At 31.7% G+C, this 19,916-nt stretch overlaps 1 protein-coding gene across 1 annotated transcript in view; it reads left to right on the top strand.

Moving 5' to 3' along the window:
- LOC127734864 (dnaJ homolog subfamily C member 21-like) overlaps positions 1-19,700 on the top strand; it is a 38,652-nt gene extending 18,952 nt beyond the window's left edge. Inside the window, exons 5-21 of the mRNA XM_052244909.1 lie at positions 159-314; positions 1,291-1,325; positions 2,227-2,310; positions 2,775-2,807; positions 4,405-4,499; positions 5,473-5,500; positions 6,687-6,846; positions 9,033-9,123; positions 9,565-9,615; positions 10,368-10,458; positions 11,846-11,950; positions 12,711-12,801; positions 14,580-14,691; positions 15,577-15,669; positions 17,083-17,185; positions 17,729-17,868; positions 19,419-19,700. Of these exons, the coding sequence (XP_052100869.1) occupies positions 159-314; positions 1,291-1,325; positions 2,227-2,310; positions 2,775-2,807; positions 4,405-4,499; positions 5,473-5,500; positions 6,687-6,846; positions 9,033-9,123; positions 9,565-9,615; positions 10,368-10,458; positions 11,846-11,950; positions 12,711-12,801; positions 14,580-14,691; positions 15,577-15,669; positions 17,083-17,185; positions 17,729-17,868; positions 19,419-19,596 (1,646 nt within the window). The 3' untranslated portion in view covers positions 19,597-19,700. The remainder of the gene's footprint in view (positions 1-158; positions 315-1,290; positions 1,326-2,226; positions 2,311-2,774; positions 2,808-4,404; positions 4,500-5,472; positions 5,501-6,686; positions 6,847-9,032; positions 9,124-9,564; positions 9,616-10,367; positions 10,459-11,845; positions 11,951-12,710; positions 12,802-14,579; positions 14,692-15,576; positions 15,670-17,082; positions 17,186-17,728; positions 17,869-19,418) is intronic.
- The last annotated feature ends 216 nt before the right edge of the window (positions 19,701-19,916 follow it).

Genomic DNA, 19,916 nt, shown 5'->3' on the forward strand with positions numbered 1-19,916 from the left:
AAACTAAACATATTGTTTTATACATGTTTTGTTTTGTCTTCAAGAATTTTTTATTAATATTTAGATATACTAAACATAAATCATAGAATTCTTTTTTTCAGTAGTTTAACTTTTTATTTTTTTTGTATTGTAAAATATTAAAAATTATATGTTTTCAGATTTTCATAATGGTTCAACATATGATTCATCAGATGATGATGATGACGACGATGATGATGATGACAACGATAATGATGAATTTGACGATGAAAGATATGCCAGCTTATTTCCTGATAGATTTAAATTAAAACAAGATTTGAAAAAAGCTAAAGCAGGTAATGGTTTCTATGATATACATAAAGATATATATATATAAAAGAAGTTAAAATATGATTTACAAAAGGTGATTAAGAGGCTCCCAAATATGTTTCCATTTTGTTGTAAGTCTAACAAATCTTCAGACTTTCCTCATATGAAATCAAAGGAGAAAAATGATTTGAGGGATTTCATTGTTTTTATGCCCCTGCCGTAGCGGAGGGGGCATTAAGTTTTACCCTTGTCCGTCTGTATGTACGTACATACATACGTCCCAAAATTATTTTCCGTTCTCTAACTTGAGTTTGCCTCAACCAAATGTTATGAAACTTATACACAATGCTAATTACCACAAAACACAGATTAAGTTTGAATTTTGGTGGCGTCACTTTAACCGTTCTAGAGTTATGTCCTTTATAAATGGAAAAATTGCTGAATTTTTCGTTTCCATTCTCTAACTTAAGTTTGCCTCAACCAAATGTAATGAAACTTATACACAATGCTTATTACCACAAAACACAAATCAACTTTGAATTTTGGTGGCGTCACTTTAACCGTTCTTCAGTTATGCCCCTTTATAAATCGAAAAATTGCAAAATTTTTAGTTACCGTTCTGTAACTTAAGTTTGCCCCAACCAAACATGAAACCTATACACAATACTTATTACCTTAAAACTCAGATCAAGTACAAATTTGGGTAGCGTTACTTTTATCGTTCTTGAGTTATGTCCCTTTATAATGTTGTATGCAAGCTGGGGCATCATCTGTGTCCATGGGGACACATTCTCCATTTATTTTTTATTAATTTGAATAAAAAAATCTGTCTTTTTGTATAGCTGTTCCTGTGTTAGTCATGAGGACAACTGAAGTTGTGCAGAGTATTTATTCAAGTAAAAAAATGGTTTTTAACCTAGAAAATATTTGTAAATTAAAGTTTCAGATTGTTGATTTATTGTTAATTGTGTTGTTCTAAATAATTTATGTTTCTGTTTATAGGTACAATTAACAGTAATAAACATTTATCTGTAGAAGTAAGTATATTAAATCATTATAAGGCCTCATCTATTTTAATTTAAGTTCTTTGAATTGTAGGAAGACAAAAAGAGTGATGAGAGTCCAAATTTTTATTATCTTCTAAAATTAAATATGAAATTGTGCATGATTTATAAAAGTAAACAAATTCATACATTAAACTGTCAAAAGGGAGGATAATTCTGAAAATCTAACGGTCTTGTTTCCATCACATTACCTATTTGCAAAAAAAAAAGGATGATGAGTATTCGGTCACTTAAAAAGAAATTGGGCAGTTTGCAGTTCAGTAAGTAGAATATTTTTAATTCCGTGCATATGACACATGTTTCTGTAATAACCATCATAAGGTACACCTGTGGCCAAAAACTTGGAAAGCAAATAATATAACATCTAGGTAGCATAAAAAGCCTATACTGAACAACCCAAACTGTCTATGGTCATCTTTGTCTGATGGAGTTGCCATCTTAGTTTTATCACAATTACAAACTTTTATGAGTTGGAAATTTAAAGACAAAATGTATCATTTAAGTGATGCCAATACTTTATATAAGGATTTGAGGTGTTAGAAGAATTTAATTGAATGGAATGAAATAATTGTATACTGTCTGTATATTTAAACTGTAGTCCCTTGGTTTCTCTCCAGAATTGTTTCACATTATGATATCTGGAAGCCTTTTATAGCTTGCTATAAGGTGTTGGTTTTGGTTATTGTTGAAGGTGCTAGAGTGACCTGTAGTTGTGTACAGTCGTGTGAATTGGTCTTTGGTGGATAGTGGTCTCATTGGCATTCACACCATGTCTCTTTATTTTTAATGTTTTGATAGAAAAGTAAGATGTCTTTTTACATGCAGTACAGCAACAAATCCTACCAATCATTCATGAAGTTGATTTCATTTCCAGCAAATAAATAAAAATGCAGAAGAATTAATAACTGAAGAAGAAAAAGAAAAAAGAAGAGCAGAAAAACGTAGAGCTAAGAAAAAGGTATGTACCTTATAACTCTTTGTTTTTGCATTAGTTTGATGTAAGCTAGGTTTCTAAAAAAAATTGATAACACTATAACATGATGAAAAAGTTTTCATTGAAGTATATTCTCTCAGTGTCTTGCTAAATTTGAAAAAGATCTGGAATATTTTTACTAAATTGTATTTAGTCTACATACTGTGGTGAATAAATTCATATATAAAACAGGTAATATGTGCCGGTATGGGGATATTGCAGCTCTTTGTTTTAAATTTTGGGCTCATTTTTGTTTCAGAAATTAAAACAACATATTTAGAATAATCCAATTTAAGATTTTTATCCAAAGTATTGGCTAAAAAAACACATGTCATCTATCGTCATATATATGTAGTATTAGAATATATTCCTAGTCTGATACATATCTAATATAATATAAACATGTTCGTTTACTTTAAAACAACTTATTAGATTTTATTTTATTGCAGAGAAGAAGAGAGAAAAAGAAACAAGAAAAAGTGGTTTGTTTCATGATATTTTACATATTAAAATAGTCTTGACGAAGTTTTAAAGTTTGAAAGCCCTATCTGCAAAAGTTGAATAGAAAGTATTGTATATCAATCAATAGAACATCAGAGGCTTTGTGCTCAGCTATCTGGTCACATTTTCTTGTGCCGATTATTCTGCAAATCACCAATATGAAAGAAATTCAAACCTCGCTACTGTTACTTGAAAAAAATATGACAATATGCATTTCATGTCAGAAGGTAATAGTTTCTCCGTTACTTGACAAAGATTTACGTTCACTACAGATATTCTCTTTCTTTTCCAAATAAAACTAACTGCTATGAAATAGTATGAATGTATTATAACCAGGCTGGTAAATTAATAGAATGAGCAGTCTTGTCTTCATATGTTTTATCTATACATTTTGTCACTCATTTTACTATGCAAATACAAATAAACACATGATACTTTTATACATATATATATATATACACACACGACTAAACATGTGACAACTTTATGACAGACATTCTCCATCGGATAACATGTGGTTATACAGGGCTAACACCATATATATAATTCGTCTTAAATTTAGCCCAATGTTAGATCAAATTTGTGTTAGCAAATTTTTGTCCTCCCCCCAGCCGGATTTGAACCCTTGCTTCTGTGACATCGTGGCAACACCGCCTGCACCATATATATCACACACATCCTGGTTCTATTAAGAACGTAAAGTGGATATTTGAATTACAGATTATGTCAAAGTTAACTTTATGACATCTTCATAATCTTTCTTTAAGCAATGACAATAGTCTAGATTGGTAAAATATTTAATCATCCGTTTTAAACAGTAGCATCATAATAAAAGTTCTTTAGCGGAAAATATGACATATGCTTGTTTTGTCTATGAAAGAAATTTTTATGCCCCCGCGGAGGGGGCATTAAGTTTTACCCTTGTCAGTCTGTACGTACATACGTCCCAAGTTGATTTCCGTTCTCTAACTTTAGTTTGCCTCAACCAAATGTTATGAAACTTATACACAATGCTTATTACCACAAAACACAGATCTAGTTTGAATTTTGGTTGCGTCACTTAAACCGTTCTAGAGTTATGCGCCCCTTTACAAATGGAAAAATTGCTGAATTTTTCGTTTCCGTTCTTAAACTTTAGTTTGCCTCAACCAAATGTTATGAAACTTATGCACAATGCTTATTTCCACAAAATACAGATCAAGTTTGAATTTTGGTGGTGTCACTTTAACCGTTCTAGAGTAATGCCCCTTTACAAATGGAAAAATTGCTGAATTTTTCGTTTCCGTCCTCTAACATTATTTCCTATTTCAAAAGCCCAAATAATACAATGTTACATTCCCACAAGGGGCATATATTGTATATTAAGTTACATGAAAAATAGCTTAAAAGTGATGTTTTAAGAATGTCAGGAAGGACATAATGAATTTATTACACAACAAATACATTACTGTACTGATCTGTGGACTATTTTGATGATTGAAATCAACAAACCCGCACCAGGATCTACACTGAACCATCCTATAAAGTTGATTAAAAAAATACTTTTAATATTTATTTTATTTTGTATATAATTTTCAGGATGATAAACCAGTAGAAAATACTCAGAAAACAAAAGTAAAGGATTCTATAGAAATTCCTGAAAAACCTAATAAACCTAAAAAAGTAGAAAAAAAGTAAGTTTATTTTTATATGCTAGATATGGTCTATATCTTTTTGCTTTTCTTAACTTGTGCTGTGCGGATCCTATTTTGGCTGTTGTCATGTGGTGGTTATCTGCAAGGAAAGGGGATGTTCAATCTTGGCAGAGTGCCTCAGCATGATTAAGAACTTTTGGTGACCTGCTGCAAGGCAGTATTTCTGCCCCTACCCAATTTGTCTTCATTTCCTACTTGCTGTCATAATTTCTTGCAAGTCCTCATTGTTCATCTGCTTTATAGAACTTACATAATTGATATATTTTACATTTGATTCATGTCTAGAATATGCTTGAAAAATTTAACACTTGACTTAAAGCAAACCACAGTCAATTGTTGAATCCATGAAATGGCACCTCATATGTAGGTTAAATGTAAAAAAATCTTTTCTGAACTGTTTTGGATCCTTTATCAACTTTAATGACAGCTATTACAAAAAATGGAAAATGAAAAAAAAATCAATATTAATTCCTAAACTCCTTTATTAATGAGCTAGCTACAATCAAAAGTTGTGTTTCTGAAATTAAACTCTTAGAAATATATGCAGTAATACTGTCTTTCAACCAAGTTACTAAAAAATCAACAACAAAAAATCAAGTCCCTTTTGGAAAAACACTTTATTCAGCCATTTCATACAATAAATGTTTTGCAGGTGGGAATTGTACTATTACACACTGATTGGCATCACTTGTAAACATATGTCAATAAATGGAAGTTTTTCCCAGGTGATCAATTCAGGTATTTAGTTGTACAGTTTTGCAGTAATGTATTTTACATTTTATTAGCTTATCTTCCAACGAAACATATTTGAACCACACAGATTTATATGTGATAATTTATTTTCATGAATTGTCATGAATTGAAAAATGACTGGTGACAAATTTGCATAAATATAACATGTATATAATTATAGTAACTTACATGTGCATATGATTAATTTTTTATTTTTCAGAGAATCTGATTCATCATCTGATGGAGCGGTATGTATCCATCATATCAAACATTAGTTTAGACATTAGATATTTTGCTACACCATAGCTCATGCATCAATTAATTTTTCAAGTGCAGTAGATCCCTTCCCTTGAAATAGACGGGATGTTAAGTGAGGTTGGACAGGAAGAAATTGACCGCCATAATCTTCTCACAACCATAATTTTTAAAGTAATTTTGCATACATCAAGTAGACATAAATACTTAATTGACTGATGCTGACATCCAATATAAAACTTCCATTCCATCCCGCATACTTTGATTTTAATTGAACAGCCCTAACTGGGATGTGCTTATGTTCAGATATTGATACATATTTATCTGTTAGTCTACATCTAATCCAGTGAATTGCCTTCCATGAAACTTCTGACATTTGTTTAATGTTTAAAATATCATGTTTCTCAACAGCTGTGATATCTTTTGCTTATCTCTCAACAGCTGTCATATCTTTTGCTTATCTCTCAACAGCTGTCATATCTTTTGTTTATCTCTCAACAGCTGTCATATCTTTTGCTTATCTCTCAACAGCTGTCATATCTTTTGCTTATCCCTCAACAGCTGTCATATCTTTTGCTTATCTCTCAACAGCTGTCATATCTTTTGCTTATCTCTCAACAGCTGTCATATCTTTTGCTTATCTCTCAACAGCAGTCATATCTTTTGCTTATCTCTCAACAGCTGTCATGTCTTTTGCTTATCTCTCAACAGCTGTCATATCTTTTGCTTATCTCTCAACAGCTGTCATATCTTTTGCTTATCTCTCAACAGCTGTCATATCTTTTGTTTATCTCTCAACAGCTGTTATATCTTTTGTTTATCTCTCAACAGCTGTCATATCTTTTGCTTATCTCGATATGATAGGCATAAAAACACACAGATTTATCATAAATAATCCTCTGACATTTGTTCTTGGTATATTTTTAGTTAACAGTGCCAGTTGCCCTTTGCATTTAAATAGCTGTCAATTATCATGATTATATTTAATAAGAACCTTTTAAAGTAGAATGATGATAAGAACCTTTTAAAGAAGATTGATAGAGTTGAATTTATTAAAATCTGACAATTATCTTTAAGTTTGAATATCCCTTTGATATCCTCCACCACTCTCTTATTAACAAACAATCATAAAGGTAGATTAACAGAAACTAAACAATTACAATTTTTTCTTTCTTTCAGGATTTTGATCCTAATTCTGCATTTTTTACAAAAGTTAAAAATAAAAAGAAAAACAAAATGTCATCTGTAGATGTAAAAGATAGACGAGGACAGGGAGGTAACTCAGATGATGAACCTGATGACCTTGACCCTGTTGTTTTACGAAGTCGTCAGTTAGCTAGTAAGTAATCAGAACAAAAGTGTTTCCAATTGGTTTTACATGATATGCATTTTCTTTAAGTTTTAAGGTAGTTTCACTGAAACACATTATTACATTGGTTTGAAATTGAAAACAAGTCTTTTCAATGCACAAATTCACATTTATCTTGCATCATATATCAGAGGTGATTCTATTCGACTAAAAGTAGATTTCTGCTATTGTTCCTCAGGATTTGTCCATAAGGATTACTTTTATAGTCCCCTACTGACTTTGTCAAAGGGGCCTTTAGGTTTGTCTGTCTGTCCATTCCTCAGTCCTGCAAATCAGTTTTCCACACTTTTTTTCTTCGTGCTTGAAGATATTGTTTTGATATTTGGTATATAGTTTTATCATGACAAGTTACAGATCAAGTTCGAATTTTGTTCTGGTCTGATGATTTTGTGCAGAGTTATGGTCCTTGGACTTAGAAAATTCACTCAAATAATCAGTTTTCCACACTTTTTTTCATCATGCTTGAAGAAATTGATTTGATAATTGGTATATAGTTTAATCATGACAAGTTATAGATCTAGTTCGAATTTTGTTATGGTCTGATAATTTTGTGCAGAGTTATGGTCCTTGGACTTAAAAAATTCACTCAAATAATCAGTTTTCCACCCTTTTTTTTTAGCTCACCTGACCCAAAGGGTCAAGTGAGCTTTTCTCATCACTTGGCGTCCGTCGTCCGTCGTTCGTCGTCGTCGTCCGTCGTTGTTAGCTTTTTACAAAAATCTTCTCCTCTGAAACCACTGGGCCAAATTTAACCAAACTTGGCCACAATCATCATTAGGGTATCTAGTTTAAAAAATGTGTCTGATGACCCCGCCAACCAACCAAGATGGCTGCCATGGCTAAAAATAGAACATAGGGGTAAAATGTAGATTTTGGCTTATATCTCTGACACCAAAGCATTTAGAGGAAATCTGACATAGAGTAAAACTGATTATCAGGTCAAGATATATCTGCCCTGAAATTTTCAGACAAATCTGACAACCTGTTGTTGGGTTGCTGCCCCTGAATTGGTAATTTTAAGGAAATTTTGCAGTTTTTGGTTATTATCTTGAATATTATTATAGATAGAGATAAACTGTAAACAGCAATAATGTTCAGCAAAGTAAGATCTACAAATAAGTTGGCATGACCAAAATTGTCAGTCAACCCCTTTAGGAGTTATTGCCCTTAATAATCAATTTTTCGTAAATTTTTGTAATCTTTTACAAAAATCTTCTCTGAAACTACTGATACAAATTTAACCATACTTGGCCATAATCATTATTAGGGTATCTAGTTTAAAAAATTTGTCCGATGACCACGCCAACCAACCAAGATGGCCACCATGGCTAAAAATAGAACATAGGGGTAAAATGCAGTTTTTGGTTTATATCTCTGAAACTAAAGCATTTAGAGCAAATCTGACAAGGTGGCAAAAATGTTCATCAGATTTAGCTTTATCTGCCCTGAAATTTTCAGACAAATCCGACAACCCGTTGTTGGGTTGCTGACCCTGAGTAAGTAATTTTACAAAAATTTTGCAGTTTTTTGTTATTATCTTAGATATCATTATAATATCTAATATCTAATACTATTAATTATGATTTTAACCTTATTTTACATGATTTCCAAAGCATCAGTAAATACAGGTGAGCCACACAGGCTCTTGAGAGCCTCTAGTTTGTCATCCTTGATGATATTGACTTAATATTTGTTATAAAGTTTACAACATGACAAGTTATTGATCAAGTTAGCATTTTGTTCCAGTACAATAAATTTTTAACCGGTAGGGGACTATGTATTACCATACAGTACCCTCAGAATGCTTGTTATACATAGTACCAGTACAACCATTTAGATTTATTTGATGAGAAAAAGTACTCTATCACATATGTTCAGAAATGATTTAAGGGAACAAAACTCTTATGTTTAAAAAAAATAGTAATAAAAGATAAGGAGATGTGGTATGATTGCCAATGACAAAGTGAAAATCTTGTGTTTCCAAAAAATAAAGTTATATAAAATAAGGAAATGTGGTATGATTGCCAATGAAACAACTATCCAACAGAGTCCAAATGACATGGATTTAATTGAGTCTATTGTTTAGTTTGATTTTAATTATTTGGAGCAATTGTTTTCTCTCCCAATGTTATATGCTATCATAATTTTTTTTCCAGTAAAAGGTAACGAGATGGCTCAACAAGGTCATTATACTGCAGCTATAGAACTTTTTACAGAAGCTGTTAAATTAGACCCTCGTGATTTTAGGTATGTATCAGCTGTCTATCAACAGGGAATTTTATTTTTAATTTAAAGTATTTGAACAGTAGACGAAAGGATGATATTGCTTGTGATTTCGCTTGAAATCAAGAGGCCACCATATCAGTTTAAAAAAAACAAAAGTGTTTTTTCTATTTTCCTGAAGTCATAAATTTTTCATGCCAATCTGAAATAATCAAATTACAATTTTAAAATAAAAAGCAAAAGGGACATTCGATTTCAGGAATTGGTGTTAACTGTTTAAGAACTTCAAACTTAAATGCCATATATATATACAAAGAACACAAGTAAATAAGCAGAGAAGAAACTGTGGAAATAATGACTTTTTGCATGTTTCTTCAATATTGAAAAGAACCAGCACTTCTCCACATAAGAGGAGGCATGTAGCATTTTTTTTTAAAGTTTATTTATGTCTCTTATTTCTTACAGATTTTTTGGAAATAGATCTTACTGTTTCGATAGAACTCAACAATATGAAAGGTAATACTTGATACAGTCATGTAATTCTAACCTATATTTGACCTGCAGGATTTGTCAACAAAATAGAACATATTAAAATTACTGTATTTGATTGATTTTGGGTATTGAATGCCACTTTCAACACAATGACTATTTCATGGTGGTCTATTATTATTGGTGGAGGAAGCCGGAGAAAGCCACTGATTTTGGCAGAAAACTGACAATTCTAGTCAATTAAGATTGCAGTTTAACGCACCTGCCACATGCAGGGTTCCAACTCGCAACCTCAGTGTTGACTGGCTAGTGATACAGTAATTGAGTTACAAAAATAAGAAGATGTGGTATTATTGCCAATGAGACAACTCTCACACAGAGACCAAAGGACATGGAAGTTTATATATAGGTCATCGTACAGCCTTCAACAATGAGCAAAACCCATACTGCATAGTCAACTATAAAGGGCCCAAAATGACCAAAGCAAAAAAAAAAACAACAATTCAGCAAGAAAACTAAGGGCCTGAGTTAAGTACAAAACACTGAACGAAAAAATATGATAAACCACTCTACCACCAAGGCCCCTGCTGTATTTGAAAAGCTTTTTAGGATAGATATTCTACAGAAATATTCATAAATTCTGAGCTAAAATAATTGGTAAAAACCAAAATCTGGTTTAACTTGTAAACAAGATGAATATACATATTTGAAATGACATATGGTATGTTCATAGATCAGAGTTATCTTATTAGCTCTCGAATCTATTGTTTTTATTTTAGGGCATTAAAAGACGCAGAAAATGCGATACGTTTAGCTGACAAGTGGGCAAAAGGATATTTTAGAAAAGGAAGAGCTTTAGCAGGGCTCCGGGTAAGACTTAGCTGTTTTATTTTAAAATGTCACTTAAAGAGAACTATTTAAGATTCACTATAATATTGGAGAGGTCATTAAAATATCTCCTGTGCAATGGAATGTCAGTAATGCAAAGGAGATGTTTTCTATCCAAAACTGCACTGAAGTTTTACTACAAGAAGTTTTATTTTATGATAGTTTATTATTTTGAACATAAAGGCATCAGGATGTCATAGCTGAAGGGAAGAACAATTATTCCTATTTATCCGTCTGGTATGATAGTGTAGAAATAATCCTGTATATTGATACAAGCAGATGTGAAAAATAAGTTAGGCAACAACCAAATGTTACAGCAATCGGGATATGAGTTTAAACATTCACAAAATATCCTGCAATCAAAATTATTGAATATTACTTATCACCAAATGATTTACTTGTCATGATCAACTTGGCAGAGTGTCACTTTAGAAACAGAAAAGGCTTGCTTTTCCTTTGCATGTGAGTCAACCCCAAGTTTTTGATTAGGTACCTATTGTTCAATCTTTAGTTTTTATACGCCCGTTTACGGGATGTATTATGATATGCCGTTGTCCGTCTGTCGTCAACATGTCTGACAATTACTCAAAAACTCTTAAACCAATTTGCATGAAACTTTGGTGAATTGTTTATATCTATTGCCGTGAGCTCCTTTTCATTTTTTTATAAATTTTAGATTTTACGTTTCCGAGTTATGGGGTTTTATTCATTAAAAAAGGGGGATTTTCCAGTTTTCGGACAAGAACTAAAGAACACTTTCACCAATTTGCAAGAAAACTTTAGTGAATTGTTTATATCTATTGATATGAGCTCCCTTTCAATTTTTATAAATTTTAGATTTTACGTTTCCTTGTAATGGGGTTTTGTTCATTAAAAAAAGGGGGATTTTCCAGTTTTTGGACAATGACTCAAAAATGCTTTCAGCAGTTTTCATGAAACTTTGGTGAATTGTTTATATCTATTGACATAAGCTCCCTTTCTATTTTTATAAATTTTAGATTTTACCTTTCCAAGTTATGGGATTTTATTCATAAAAAAGGGGTGATTTTCCAGTTTTCGGACAATATCTTTAAAGTGCTTTGAGCAGTGTTTATGAAACTTTGGTGACTGGTTTATATCTATTAAGAAAACCTCCCTTTAGTTTTTTATAAATTTCTAATATGACATTGAGAAGATGTTGAACTTTATTCTTTACAAACGCGACGGGTGTATCATGCGCTCATGGCGCAGCTGATTATTGGTATAGGGTTTAACTTATGATTTTGATGGCCGTGTTATATTACCTTACTCTTTTAAGATAAGTATGTCTTAATATATTATGCTTTTGTATGGTAATACACATGATTAAAGTGATTGATGTGTATTTCAGATGTTTTCTGAAGCAGAAGAAGCTTTTTCTCAAGTTTTAAAATTAGATAAAAATTGTGAAGATGCTGTACAGGAACTTTTACGTGTCAGAACTTCACAAATAAAAGTAAGTAAAATGTATGTAGTGAAAGAAACAATTGACAGACTTCCTGTTGTAGAATTTATCATAGCAGTATGTGTTTGAATCAGATATGATATATACTCTCCAAGGGTGACTGGGGAATAGAAATACGGTCACTAAGGTCTTCTTCCAACCAGCAGTAAAACCCTTGGCAAAGTGGGGCGTATGTCTGGCTGTGCCAGATGTACAAGTATGCAGTCACATCTAGTCAGAATAGGGACAACAAATCTGATAACTCTTGACAAACTTCACATTAAGAACCCTTGCAGCAACTCTTTGAGGGGTCTGAAGGTGGCCTGTTGGAAGGCATGATTCCTTTCCCTATCCAATATAACCTCATTTTCCAGTGGCAGTCCAAATTTCCTGGACGTTCATCCTGAATGGCCTCTATTACAGGACCTGCCTATTGTATTTACTGTTAATTTATCTTGTCCTAAACATGCATGAAATATTTGCCACTGAATGTTAAGCAACTAACAATCAATCAATCAATGAGATGTGATATAATGAATGAAGCAACAAAATGACATAAAGCATAATGGAACTAGATATCTGTTAACAAGTATAACTTTTCAGTAGAGCACCTTCTTGTTTAATTTTGAAGTAAATCTGACAATGCCTTGTTATAGCACATTTGACTTAATGATCAGATATTAGTAATTCAGTAATTTCACTAAGGTTTGATTATATTTGTACAAATATTTATAATAAAAAAAATTATCTGAAATATATTTTTTGTTTACAGGAAATGGGTTTTTCTAAAGCCCAATCTGAGGCAGCAATTAAACAATATGGTACTGTTCAGTCAGCACTAGATAATTTACTGGCAGGTGTAGGTAAGTACTTTATAGGATCACATCCTTTGTCAGATTGAGTATTACAAAAATTGCCTTGGAAATTATTTTTTGCTTCTAGGCCACAGCTTGGATTGAGGGAATAAGCAATACCCCTACCTATTGATATGGTACAAAGCTTTGAGTTTGAATTTTGTGATTTGATATATTCCTTCAATTTTAAATTCAATCATGCTCCTCAACTTACTGTCAGTGGAATGTTATAATTGATAACCAGATTATGTTAAAGAAGGATTTGTTAATTTTTACAGTCAAAGCATTGAAGAATCCCTGTGAAATTGACAAAAAGTGTGACAATATTTTGACAAAATGACAACACCGAGAAAAGAATTTGATTATTTGAAGAAAATAAAAAAAAAAGAAAAATAAGAATTGGAACTGAATGGTTCACAGAATAAAAATACTGAAAACCAAACATTGAAAAATAATGTCTTGTTTGAAAAAACTATATTGATTCTCACTTATTTCAAATGATATTTCTTTTTCGATTATTTTTTTTTCTCAAAATTGGGTTTGGATGTTTTGCATATTTTTCCCTTTTGTATTATTTTTTTATTTTGATTCCTATGTGTATAAGATGCCTTATTGCAATGAATTAAAACTCTCATGTAGTCAGCTATGATTGATTTTTATACACCCGTTTACGGGACATATTATGGTATACCGTTGTCCGTCCGTCGTCAACATGTCGGACATTAACTCACAAATGCTTTAACCAATTTGCATAAAACTTTGGTGAATTGTTTATATCTATTGACGTGAGCTCCCTTTCGTTTTTTATAAATTTTAGATTTTACGTTTCCGAGTAATGGGGTTTTATTCATTAAAAAAAGGGGGATTTTCCAGTTTTCAGACAATAACTCGAGAATGCTTTCACCAACTTGCAAGAAATTGTGGTGAATTGTTTATATCTATTGACATGAGCTCCCTTTTGATTTTTATATATTTTAGATTTTACATTTCCGAGTTACAGGGCTTTATTCATAAAAAAAGGGTGATTTTCCAGTTTTTAGACAAAAAATCAAAAATGCTTTCAGCAGTTCTTATGAAACTTTGGTGAATTGTTTATATCTATTGATGTAAGCTCTGTTTAGAATTTTATAAATTTTACATTTTACATTTCTGAGTTATGGGGTTTTATTCATTAAAAAAGGGGGGATTTTCCAGTTTTTGGACAATAACTCAAAAATGCTGTCAGAAATTCTCATGAAACTTTGGTGAATTATTTATATCTATTGATGTAAGCTCCCTTTACATTTTCATAAATTTTTAATATGACATTGAGAATTAATTGAACTTTAATTGTTTATAGTCTGACAACAGATTTACTAAGTATTGCACAACAGCAAGAAATCTTTAATTGAATATAAATTCAATTCATATAACCAATTTCAAGTTCTTTGACTACGTTTATTCAGAAACCTATAATATGTTAAATATTTAATATAATCCAAATTCAGACCTGTATCAAGCTTGAATATTGTGTCCATTTTTGTCCCAACTGTTCAGGTTTGGACCTTTGCGGGCGTATCCAGCTGCGCTCAGCGAAGCAGTTTATTATGAATTCATGGCATTGATGTAAGAGTAATTTATACATCATAGTGAGTGTGAGATGATTTAATGGTTCATGTATTTGGATTTTAAACTTTCAGGAACATGTTATTGGACTGAAAATGATCTGACTTTTGAAGAGTAACATATTAAAGATGCTTGTACTAAACATTTCCATAAATGTTCATTTTTAACTTACTCTGTTTCAGCTGAAAATGTTTTAGGAGGAGAAGTTTATGTTTCAGATGATGAATCAGGATTTTCTTCACCAGTAACTCAAAGAGTACATCAACTTAATAAAGGGAAAGATGAAAAAATGGAGTGAGTTGATCTATGTCACTTAAAAATTTCCATAACTCTTTGAAAAAATGTCTAAATGTTTGGCATTTTATTTTTATTGATTGCCATGGTTTGTTTATTCAGTAAGGTACAAATCTGCTTGATTTTTTTTTAGATAAAAATCTATAATATATAAAATATTTAAAGATGTTTAACGAAGGTTTTTTCCTAGAGTGTTATCTAATCTCATTAGTTGTCATGTTCGTAATTTTATCTGTCCAGCAGATACATCTTGTTCCTTCAGCCACTCTATGCCTCTGCTTATATCATTTTTTTTTTCAAAAACATCCACATGATGGATTTAATCCAATGAAAGTTGGTGTAACTAAAATTAAGTCTGAATAGTTAAAATTAAAAACTTATTTTTACACAATTTTCATAATCTGTAGATATAAATAAAAGGAGTTGTGTTAGTACACTTCATTGAGACAGCTACCCAATGATGCAAAAAAACAAAAGACATTTAGAGGTCAACATAAGGTCATATAATAAGTCAAGCTCTAAATCACCCTGAGTCTAAAGTTGTGAATATTATAGACAGAGACCATCAAGGTAGTATTTACACTCCGTAATTTAGGTTGCTCTTTTGTGTACCCTACTTAAGACAATGTGTCTGAAGACTGTGATTGGACAAAAAATACAGTATCTACTTAACATACTTTTTCAAGCTGAAGGATGAATCAGGTGTAGAAAAATAGGAAATAATTATATATAGAGGTGAAAATGAATTTTTTAGAACTCTTTTTAATTTTGTATTCCCTGCATTATAGAAGACCTAAAAGCACCAGTGTCCTTAAGATTTATAAAGATAGTACAAAAAGTTCAAAAATGTATATGATAAGTAAAAAAATTGTCATTATTTTTCAGTTTTAAAAATCCAGAAGGCCTTACTGCTTTATGGGTAGGAAATGTTCTTCCAGACAAAGTTGACGATAAAAAATTATTTAAAATTTTTTCAAGGTAAGTACATGAAGAACAAATATATATGCTTATTAGTTTAAATGTTGTATTGTAGTGATCATGTGCTAATAATTGAAATTGTGTGCAGAAAGGCACATCTTACTTCTGATAAGCTTTTGTTTGGACAGGAAGGTAAAAAAGGATACACTATTTGAAAGTGAAAATTTGCACAGATATTTTTACCTTTAATTAATCAGATGTGTAAACAACTTTTGATTAAATTAAATATTCTAGAATAAACTAGATACAACTTTCAGAGAAGATCTGTGTTAATGTGAAAATACTTATTTGTTAGTAGGATATACCCATAACTTGCTGTTACATAGTGATACAAGGAACCATCACTTGCATTGTCGGCTTTTGTCTTAGCCCTATCAAACTTTATGGTTTCAAAAAATATATAAAGGTTTTAAAAATTTGATAGTATAACTAGGTCATATTTGCAAACATTGTAAATGAAAAGAAGGGGTGGGTACGTTGTATAAATTTATGACACAAAATTCCAACCAGCACTTGAAAAAAAAACCAAAGAAAAGGACGGTTGCTCTTACTGCTGTTCTTAATCTAAACACAGAGCAAAAGCTCACACCTCACTTCAAGTTCAAAGCACCCTCCCCCCCCTAACTGGTTTGAGTGGAATGTTTTGCTAGATGTTGATAATCAGTGTTCCAGCTTGAATCTCAGGGCAGAAGGGTGCTAGTTGTCTGAAAGGGCACTTTACGCAATAACCCAGATTGTAAAGGCACTGTTGGACAGTGTATAAATTACCTTGAATATTGCTAGGCTCAACTGGAGGACATTTATTTAGTTGTATTTCAAGCACATTTAGAAATAATTGTGTTCTTAATATTGATTCCAGTTCAATTTTTTATGCCCCCGCAGTAGCATTGGGGGCATTAAGTTTTACCCTTGTCCGTCTGTACGTACATACCAAAATTGGTTTCCATTCTCTAACTTTTGTTTGCCTCATTATACACAATGCTTATTACCACAAAACTTAGATTAAGTACAAATTTGGGTAGCGTCACTTTTCAGGTCACTTTTACAGTTCTTGAGTTATATCCCTTTATAACATTATATGCAAGCGGGGGCATTGTCTGTGGGACACATTCCCCATTTATTTGAAAAGGCAGAAGGGCGGGGGTAATGACACCAAGGGGGAGCCGCCCTTCTATTTGGGGCAGGCGGGAACACTGATAATGATGTTTTGCTAGATGTTGATAATGTTACATTTATGGTCAATGATTTTGAGAAAAATACAGATGCAGGATAGTACAAATGAACTTATAAATTACAATCTACTGACAATCGAGTAGACGCTGTCATAATTTACCTAATAATTTCATTGTAAAATCTTACAATTTTATGATATAAAAAAAGTATATAATGAATGTTTTAATTATCATTTAACAGGTATGGCAGTGTAACGAGTGTACGATGTTTACCCGAAAAATTTTGTGCTTTTATAAATTATTCAACAAAAGAAGCAGCAGGGAAGGCCATGCATCATTTACAGGTATGCGTTTAGATAATTATACAGTCTCTCACAAATAATGTTCACTGCTGTTTTGTATATTGAAAAAGTCTACCACATCCTGGGTCAATAAAAAGAATAATCCATGTACTACAATAATTTCTGCTGTAAATTTTCCCAAATCAGCTTTGTCAATCAATGTGGTTTTCTTATTGACAGTTATTTTTTTGTGAGAATAAATGATAGAGCTTCCATACCACATTTGAAGTATTTTAACAAGATTACTTTGTTTGATCTTGTTTTCCTCTTTCTGTAGGTTCCAACATGATTATAAATCTATAATTTTCCATGGATCAAGTTTATGACATAGTGTTTAAACAGCATATATGTGTACCATTTGCTATTCATTGCTTTGATGAAAAAGTAGAAAGATTCAGTATTAGGCTTGAGGTTGTACAGGGAGCATACTTTTGACATTTACAACTATTATTTATAATTGAGAACTTTTCCCAATGTTCTGTTGTAAACTTAAACTGTATTAGATTTTTACTTGCTGTTCTTGTTATTCTTTGTGTTTCATTGTAGGCATATGAATGTGGTGGCCAAAAACTATTAATAAAATTTCCTGACAACCCTATAGTAAATGGAACTGGAAATACTACTATACGAAAATCAAATCCTCATGGTACTATTATTCTTCAAAAATCAAAACAACCACCAACTAAGTAAGTAGAACATATACATAGTTATAAAATGAAAAACTGAGGAAGGGTTTTATTAGATCAGAATTATGGAAAGCCATGGGATACATATTTTCTGGATATAGGGTATCCACTAATTTTAATGTTTAACAAAATGTAAACTTCCTGTAGGCTTATATGTTGAATTTGGTAAAACCATGTTTTTTCCTTGAGGTTTCTTTTACTAGTTCCTCGGACATTACCTTAAGTAATATTGGGAGCATTGGTGACAGAGTTGTCTAAGAAGTTCATCAGCCGTGATCACTAACCTTTCCAACTCTTAGGTTGTGAGTTTGAATCACGCTCTTTGCAAGTGTTTTCTATTCTGATCTTTATTGATAATGATTGCCTGCTTTCCTGTTGAAGGTCAGTGGGTCTCTCCTGCTACTTTGACTTCCTCCACAAATACAAACTGTTTGCAATAATATAGTGACGTGAATGTGGATTAAAACACAAAACTATCTTTTGGAATAGTGTTGCAATCACAAAATTAGCTCTAAAGCAAGATATCTATATGAAATGAAAAGGATGAGAAATTATTCAAAAACTTAAAGAAACCTTGAATAAACTTAACACAAGGACAGCCATTCTTGTTTATTCTTTTGGTTACACTAGAAACAAGATGGTTGGATACTTTCATTTCATAGAAGGGGCCTCGGTGGCCGAGTGGTCTAAGTAATCGAACTACTGTATCACTAGCCTGTCAACACTGAGGTTGTGAGTTCATTTCCTGCATATGGCAGGTGTGCTCTACTCCCATCTTAATTGACTAGGATTGTCAGTTTTCCTACCAAAGGTCAGTGGTTTTCTTCAGGCACTCTGGCTACCTCCACCAATACAAACTGACCACCACAAAATAGCACAATAGTGCTGAAAGTGACGTTTAACTCCAATCAATCAATCAATTAATCAGCCCATGAGTAATAAAAGGGAGATAATTTATTAAAAGGATGTTTTCCTTTTTTTTTACTTTCCACAAAATAGATACTGTAATCTAATTTATTTTTGTGGATACTTTTTTCCAGGTTTAGCCCTTTCTAGTCAGCATTTTGGCATATTTGTTTTCATGATTTTATAACTCTGTTGATGTATCATTTAGGTTTAACATAGTCACAATGATTTACATTTTCATCTTGTTAAAATAAATGGCTTGTATACTGTAAATTCAGAAATTATTGGGAGGTTTTTATTAATGCGAATAATGCGACTGGGTGAGTATCACAATAATAAGAACTCGCATTCTGATATCTGATATATATATTTGTTTGAAGATTTTCCTAAAATAGCAATAACTAATCTCACATTTTTGTACAATCTTTAAAAATCGCAATAATAAATGCATGCAATGATTTCTGAATTTACAGTATATTAGTTGGCTTACAGTAATTTATATGATGATGGTTCATTCAAATCATTGCTGATTACTGCTTTGGATGAATACATTATTCTTTTTCCTTCTTTCTTACACAAAATAACACGCAGCAGCTCTTTATGAACTACTGTTTCAGTAACTAGATTTTTTTTTTAATTTTCAGAGTCGTACAGCAGCCGACCCCAACTGCACAAGAGATTCAGAAACAGTCTGGCCCTGTCAATGGTGATGAATGCTATTTTTGGAGAACTACAGGATGCTCTTTTGGTGACAAATGTCGGAATAAGCATAACCCTTCAAGCAAAGGATTAGATATGAAGCCTTGGCAATTAAAGAAATAGACAAAAAAGTTAATAAGAAATCTCTTTCTGCTTTCCCTTTAAATGAATTTGAGTTCTGTAATATTATGTCAAATGTACAAGAAATACAATTTTCAAAAAAAAAATTTCTTACAATTTTGAAATAGTAAATATCCCATATTTTCTTAAATTTTCAATGAATCATAGATCCTTTTAGAAATAATCAAGAAATTTATTTTCAGTCCTTTGTTTTGAAAAAAAGTGATGAGTCTCTTTCAGTGAAACAAACAAACAATGATCATCATGGTTTTATAAATTTGTTGATGTATTTTGATCAAATAAGTTGAATAGTGGTTACAACT

Source organism: Mytilus californianus, unplaced genomic scaffold (genome assembly GCF_021869535.1).
Source record: "Mytilus californianus isolate M0D057914Y unplaced genomic scaffold, xbMytCali1.0.p SCAF_3, whole genome shotgun sequence".
In the NCBI taxonomy this organism is placed as follows: Eukaryota; Metazoa; Mollusca; class Bivalvia; order Mytilida; family Mytilidae; genus Mytilus; species Mytilus californianus.